Source organism: Gobius niger, assembly GCF_951799975.1.
Source record: "Gobius niger genome assembly, chromosome: 12".
NCBI classification, from domain to species: Eukaryota; Metazoa; Chordata; class Actinopteri; order Gobiiformes; family Gobiidae; genus Gobius; species Gobius niger.
In genome coordinates this window covers 23,749,829-23,757,697 of record NC_136863.1, presented here as the reverse complement: position 1 = coordinate 23,757,697, position 7,869 = coordinate 23,749,829, and the positions used below count along the sequence as shown (strand labels likewise).

At 41.9% G+C, this 7,869-nt stretch overlaps 1 protein-coding gene across 1 annotated transcript; it reads left to right on the top strand.

Moving 5' to 3' along the window:
- Positions 1-1,555: 1,555 nt before the first annotated feature.
- Positions 1,556-5,886, top strand: LOC306971940 (hyaluronidase-5-like; the record flags this gene model as incomplete). The annotated part of the gene is made up of 4 exons (XM_079568379.1): positions 1,556-1,656; positions 3,644-4,584; positions 4,992-5,081; positions 5,470-5,886. The coding sequence occupies exons 2-4, from the start codon at positions 3,658-3,660 to the stop codon at positions 5,884-5,886; spliced, it is 1,434 nt and encodes a 477-aa protein (XP_079424505.1). The 5' UTR covers positions 1,556-1,656; positions 3,644-3,657.
- Between the last annotated feature and the right edge of the window lie 1,983 nt (positions 5,887-7,869).

Genomic DNA, 7,869 nt, shown 5'->3' with positions numbered 1-7,869 from the left:
GTATGAAGATTGTAAACCGAACATCTATGTAGCACATACCTGAATGTAATGCACTGCCAATAAACACTTTTGAATTATACATCTGCGTGTGTCATCTTCATGGGCAATGTATATTTGGCTCTTGGTTTCATTTTGGATGAAAGCCGATGGCAGGAGACTTCCATATTTGGAGATGTAACACGTTTCCTGTGAAAAGAGATGACAGTAAACACAATGGGCCAGATCTTCCAGCGAATTGAGATTTTCCGAATGACGGAGCTATGAGCTATGCGCCTTCGCCACAAGTGAGAGAGCATTACAGGCTCTCATAGACAAACTAAAAACTTTATTAACCCCATTGTAGCTAAACAATGTTCGTGTCTTGAGAGAAAGATGTAGCTTATGCAAAGTGTGCTCCTGGCGTAAAATGTTATGCCATAGTCTGCGTTTTGAAACACAAGATCGGGCCCAATATCTTATAAACCGGGCAGTGATGACTGACTTGTAAATGTGCTTTACAAATAAATTTGACCTTGACCCTGGGGCCAAAATTGAAACTCCGGGGTACCAGATGCAGCCCGTGGGCCATGTGTTTGGCATCCCCGATTCATAGGCACATTTTCAGGTTCCATTTATCACACAATTAGGAAGTCCAAAACAGCATACATGCTGCTCCAGAAAATGGTCTGACACGATTACGAGTGAATTAAAGGCCCTGTACCTGATAATAATAATACCTGCTCAGCTTGTGTTGAAGGCCGGTGCAAAAAAACCCTTAACATTAAGTTAAGAAACTATGACTAGTTTCATGGAAAGTTACCCATTGTTCCAGTATGCGTGGGACAATGGGTGTGGATACTGCAAGCGGTATCATAGTCCACCCCTTACATTTGCAATTGAGGACCCCACAAGTCAAAAAAAAAAGAAAGGAAAACATGTCTAAACCAGGAAAAAACACCTGCATAACTAAAGCATAATTTCAATAATTCAAAATTCATTATTGCACAATGGCAAGTACTCTAGTAACCTCTTTGGTAATAATTTGATGGACCACTTTCTTCTTTGACCAACCCCTGCATAATGAAATAATGGTGATTAGTTCATTGGGCACACAGGTGTGTCCTTGGCCCAAAGTGCACTCGGTCATGCCCACAGGACAAACGCACAGTGACACGCCTGTGCTGAACTTTTCAATGACTAACCTTGTCGGCATTTTACAGAAGGTACGGACAATAAAACCCACTTCCTCTTCACAGATTAGCCAGTATTACAAACTTTACTGGTAGATTTCCCTTCGGACCCGGTGCATTCCTTGCGTGTCGGCACAAAATCCTGTGGAAATGACTTACATGTCCGCGAAGTGTCCTGATACTCTGTCCTGAAGGCAAGGAGTGTTGGTGTGTGTGTGTGTGTGTGTGTGTGTGTGGGGGGGGGGGTGTCTTATGCGGGACATCCCAAACAAAAGCTTCCATCTGAACACCTCTCTGTCAGGAACATCCCAGCGCTGACAAGCCCCCACATGTGCTCTGGCAGTAACTCAAGGCTTCCACACTTAAAAGACATGCACTCCGGGCACCTGAAGGAGACGAGCCGCTGTGTTTACGATCACAACAAGCAACAAGTGTCCGTGTGAGGGGTAAACTCTGGGAGCGAGAGCAAGGCAGGACCACTTTGCAGGTGGGTGCTTTAAAGCTGCAATTATCCGCTAAAGGGTGCAAAGGTTTATTGGTTGTCAGGGAGAGTGTGTTCAGCTGAAGCAGTTGAAGTTTATAGTATGTTGTAGAGCATGTAAAGGCAAAGCAGGGGATTATATGTTGAGTAAGTGCTGTCAGAGCCTGGGAGTCAAAGCAATAGGCACATGGGAGACGGTTTCATTCAGTGGAGGAACAATTATAGCAAGCTGCAAAAAGAAATAATAACAGACGGATTAAAATAAGATTACGTTTATGATGATACATTAAAGCATGGATCTCAAGTTTTGTCAGATTGTCAGAGGTACAGGTACTTGTGCTTTGAGGATTCTTGAGTAACTGTGGTACTTGGTTGCCGACATGATGCTTTTAAACCGAAAAATAAGAAAGAAAATGATTGAAAATGAGTGAGAGACTCTGTAAATGTGACTTGAATCATATGAATAGTTTCACCTAATATTCATCCATATTTGAATCATCAATTTTCTGAACAATTGTAAAAAAAAAAGAAAAGAAAAAAGAAATCTCCAGACAAATGTTGGAGACCCCCGATTAAAGACATCAACTATTTTTAAACTATTCAATTTAATTCAATTTAATTTTAAAATCAGGTGTAGATCCACAAACGTGCTGTTGTCTCATGAAAGGTTCTATCTCCGTAGCTCTGCAAATAACTGCAGGAAACTATATATTCCAGACGGACAGAAGACACTCGAGGCAACTGCGTATTAATATCTAAAGTACAGACAGTGAATGGAAAGCATCTTTAATTTCACCCAAACATCTGAAGTATTCCTCAAGTCAGCTCCGTCTCAGCAGCCTCATAAATCTTGAATCTCAACATGTGGTTCACACTTGTGCAGATGGAGTCAGATTACAAGCAGTGCATATTTTTTATATATATTTAATTCTATTTAGATTGTATACTTTTTATAAAATCATGGTGTCGTTTGAGAAAGTTAGATAAAACCAATTGTGGACTGACATAATTATGAAAATCAACTTTCTTTGTAAAAGGTGTCCATGAACAACAATCAGGATGGATAGAAAGGACTGACATGAGTGATGTGGAAGTCGATACCTCACGATATCTCACAATATGCCAGTGCTGCAACAATCAATATATCCAGAATTAACTAATACATCATTATTTTAATAGAACCATGAGTTTTTTAACCTTTATCAACATGCACCATATTTTTCATGATTTACATTTGTTTTCATGTGACTTCTCCTTTTCTTTAACCCCACTTTAACCAAGTGCATTTTCTCCAGTTCTGCCTTAACCAAATCTAAAAAGCTTCTCGACTGGGGAGCGTGGCCAGTGTACCTGCAAAACTGACCTTTTTTTTGTTGCGTTGTCGCATCGGTGTGTTTTTGTTGCTTTTTCATTGCTTTTTTCATTCCTTTTTTTCATTGCTTTTTTGACGTTTTTTTTGGTCATGTTTTCATCAGTTTTTCATCGCATTTTTGTTACTTTTTTGTGTCTTTTTGTTTGCTTTTTTTGTTGTTCTCGCCATGTTTTTGTCACATTTTCGTCATGTTTTAGTTTCGTTTTTGTCACATTTACGTCACGTTTTTGTCAATCTTTTGCGGCTTTTTTGTCTCTTTTTTGTCTCTTTTTTGTCGTGTTTCATCCTCGCTATTTTGAAGTTTTTTTCAAGAAGCTTTAAGATCTGGATACTGCCGAACTGGCTTGGTTCAGGTGGAGGTTAAGAGGTTAAATAAACAAACCCTAGTTATGTGGAGGAAGTTTCGCCTCTAATCGCCTCTAATCCGCTCATTGTTCAATCTTGGTAATCCAGCTGCTTTCCTTGGAATAGAAGTGAAACGTCCCCCACTCAAACAACTTAGTCCAATCCTTGACACCTGTATGACTGATCGATTTGTTACATTTGACAATTGGAGTCCTGTCTTTATAATTATATGCTGCACTCTCACATCAGTTTTGTTCTGTTTGTTCCTTCTTTCAGTTTCCAGTTTCATCATGAAGAATCTCAAACATTACATCCCCATCATATCCACGATCTCATTCATCCTACAGTACAGCCATGCTTTACCAAGGACAGCCCCTCCGGTCGACTCGGGCCACCCCTTTCTGTTCATGTGGAACGCCCCGTCTGAACTGTGCGAGATTCGATTCGGGATGCCCTTGGACCTGTCCCACTTCCACCTGATCAGCAGCACTTTGAAGACTGCCACCAACCAGCCCATCTCCATCTTCTACACCGACCGCTTTGGCATATTCCCCTACTTGGACGAAGACACCGGCGAGGTGTACGACTACGGTTTGCCCCAGTTGGTCGATCTGAAGGAGCACCGCGATCACGCCGAAGACGATATCGAATACTACATCCCCGTGGACAAACCTGGACTTGCCATTTTGGACTTCGAAGAGTGGAGGCCCCAGTGGATCAGAAACTGGGGTAGCAAGGACATCTACAGAGAGAAGTCTATTGAAGTTGTCAAAAAGAGAAATGCGTCTTTGAGTGACGACGAAGCGGAAGATCGGGCAAAGATTGTGTTCGAACGTGCCGCAAGAAAATATTTACTCAAATCGATAAATTTAGGGAAGAAGTTAAGACCTACACGATTGTGGGGGTACTACCTTTATCCTGATTGCTACAACTACGATTATAATCAAGACATGGAGGGCTATACAGGGGAGTGCCCGGATATTGAAAAAGAGAGAAACAACAACCTGTTGTGGCTGTGGAAGGAGTCGACAGCCCTGTTCCCGTCCATCTACCTGGAGGTGGCGCTAAGAGACTCCATTCAGGCTCGAATGTATGTGAGGCACAGGATACAGGAGGCCATAAGAGTGTCCATGTTACCCAACAGCACCTACTCCATACCGATATACGCCTACATACGGCCAGTGTACAAGGACAGTGTGGATGAATACATGTCAGAGGTAAGATACACAACAAGACTTGGACATTTTAGCACTCACAGCAAAATTCAGTCCAGCTGGGGTCTTTCTGTGTGGAGTGTGCATGTTCTTCTCCCCATGCCTTCCCCTACCACGAGAACATGAGCATTGGGTTCTCGTCTGGGGCCAGGATTCCCTTGAATGAGAGATCCTGAAATCTCAATGGGACATTCCTCGTCAAAGAAAGGACAATCAAATCAAATCCAATACTAAAACAGCATTTTGTCCCATCATCTCATATCATACACTTTATGTAAAATATAGCTTTTTATCAATCATCAACAAAGTGTCCCATCATGAACAAGACTCAGAGTTGATTATTGAGAACTCCCAAGACACTTCTCAAAAGCTCAACTGAACTTCTCTCCGTTCTGTCCGTCTCATCTCAGTGGGACCTGGTGAACACGATCGGAGAGGCGGCTGCTCTCGGAGCGGCGGGCGTCGTGTCCTGGGGAGACATGAACATCACTGACAACGAGGTGAGCGCATTACTTCTGTACAAACATGATAAAACACGCAGCGGTTACTTTCTCTGAGGGATGGATTTCAAGTGTTTAAGTGTTCAATTCTCAGTACAAAGTTTGCGTAAGTGTTAAAGTCATGGAGAGAAAAAGAAAAAGAAGAATAAACTCTGGGGTTTTCTTTAGACAAATGACAAACTTGCATGATAGAGATGAGACCATGAGTGTCTTTAGCACCCTCACCGGAATAGCATGAATGTTTGAAGTTGATCTGCAGTGGTAAAGAGTTAACGATTCAATGAGAATTTTTTTTAAAAAGAGGTACATGGGTTCAAACCTTTCTCAAGTGCATAGCTCATGTGATCCGGACACGCCTCCCGCTGACTTCACCTTCTCCTCTTTGCAGGACTCTTGCTTCGATGCGCGCCGTCACTTGGAGCAGGTGATGAACAGGTACATCCTGAACGTCTCCACGGCGACGCAGCGGTGTAGCGAGGGCCTGTGTCGGAGAATGGGCCGCTGCGTGAGAAAGCAATGGGACAGCGACGCCTTCCTGCACCTGGACTCCCGCAGGTACCGCATAGAAAGGCTGAGGAGAGGGGGGCCCCTGGTGGTGAGAGGAGAGCTGTCCCAGGACGACGTGGACTGGTACGACAGGTGGTTCGACTGCATGTGCTTCTCCGAGAAGCCCTGCAGGCGTCCGTTGACTCTGAATACTATAAATGAGGCTTTTATCACGACACAAAGAAACTCAGCGGTGCTAATGAAGATGGGCGAATACGTGCTCCCTATAATGATGCTGCTGAGCCTGACGAACCACTAAACTCATAAATACAGGTGAAAGATGCTACAAAGCTCTTTCTGAATGACTGCAATTGATTGACTTGGATCTGGGATTGGATTGATAAGAAAACGGTCCTGCTTTTGAACAGAAAGTTGGAGAGGCTCAGATTACTAGAGCACTGATTGTCAACTAGTGTAGCTTCTGGACCCACCTTCAACATAGACGTATATCATGACAAGGCAAGGCTGAAATATAAACATAAAATTCCACTTTTGTGGCTCAAAACAGTATTTCATCACATCATTTATCACAAAGCAATCTGTCTAAAATGAATCCGTGAACTACTTTTGGGACTCAAACCATCAGTTCAGAATCATAGCTCTGGTCTAGAGTGAGGCACTGGCACTTCACACTATTAAAGAAGCTTTAAAGCAGTACTAAGTAACGTCTTTACCTTAATAAATCTGTTTCGTAGTCCTCTGGGGGTAATACAAGTGTTGATGGGATGATTGGGGGTCTTCCCCCTGGTGTCTCTGGCCAGAAAACCGCGCTTCCATGCCACCGAAGCGGGAATCACGAAGAAGAAGCTAACAGGCTAAAGGGCAAAGCTAACTGCTGGCTAGCGCCACTTAAACAGTATTTACAACCAAGTTTGAGTGAAAAAAATATCTACATTGTGTAATTGGATGTACAATATTCCTCTGTCCCTTTGTCTTTTCTGTCAGTGTATTATTTACTCTCACGGACAATTATTGAGTAAAAAAACGCAACATGCTACGACACCTGCAGTGGCGCTTATGGCCTCTAGGGGCATGAGTTACTTAGTACTGCTTTAAATGTTGTGCTGCGTTATAGCCTGATAAATGTGAATCATCATTGAATGCTTTTATTATCAAAAGAGAAAAAATAATTGTAAGACTTTTTATTTGTTATGTATTTGCGGAGAATTTACTGGAAATAAATATATCTTCACTTATGTCTCTAATATCTTTTTTTATATATAGCTTTTAATATGGTTGCTGTCACTGAACAAAGATGTGATTTAATATCAGTAATGTGACATGTCAATGAAGAACCACAACTACGGAATCACAGTAAATGCCATGTTAGATATAGTCCTCAAGGGGGCGACAAAGCTTTGCTATGTGAAGGGGAAGTCTTACGTGAGTGGGATTTCACAGTGATAACAATAGGCAGCAGCAGGTCTGATCCCTTGATGAACACCTGTCACATGACAAACATTAAAAAGGTGTGGTCTGTTAAATGAGGTGGCTCGGATTACAAGCCAGTTTTAACAATCACTATCACACATTTCATTTTGAAGAGTAGATATATTTGAGTAGGCTACATAACTAGTTAAATAAATCACCATAGAGCCAGTGCATCAGAAGTGTCAAGATGCAGACGCTCGAATACATAATGCTTACCAGGGCCCATCCACATAAAACAGGCACAAAGTTTAATGTCTTCTGAACTAAGAAACAAAAGGTATACACTAAAGAGTGAAGCATTACTAACAAAGACATTTCTAACATTGAGATTTGTTGATTTTGTTTGGTTATTCTTAAAAAAAAAATAAAAATAAAAAATCATGCAGTTAGAGACTCCAGAGAAAATGACATCAAAAGCTGTTCCCACTATTTGAGAACCACCCAGCTGATATTTTACTTTTTTTTTTATGTTGTGACTCAATGACATTTTGCTGTCCATTTTTCCCAAATTGTCATTCACGGTGTGGAATGTGTCCCGTACAGAAACACTGAGGCGATTATTGTGTGAGAGGATCTGGAGCACAGAGAGATGTTATGCCTCTTGTTCATCCATATTCAGGACGTCCCGTCAGCTGTTCTCTCACTCTCTCTATGGTCCTGCTCCTCGCTGACAGAGCGCCCTGTTGTGACTACAACATGAATATTTGATGTTAGAGGTTTCTACCCAATTCATCTGAAAATATCCACACAACAGGTTGTGTTCACATGACGTCAAAATGTGGTCAGAATTTTTTTATGCCTCATATGTTTA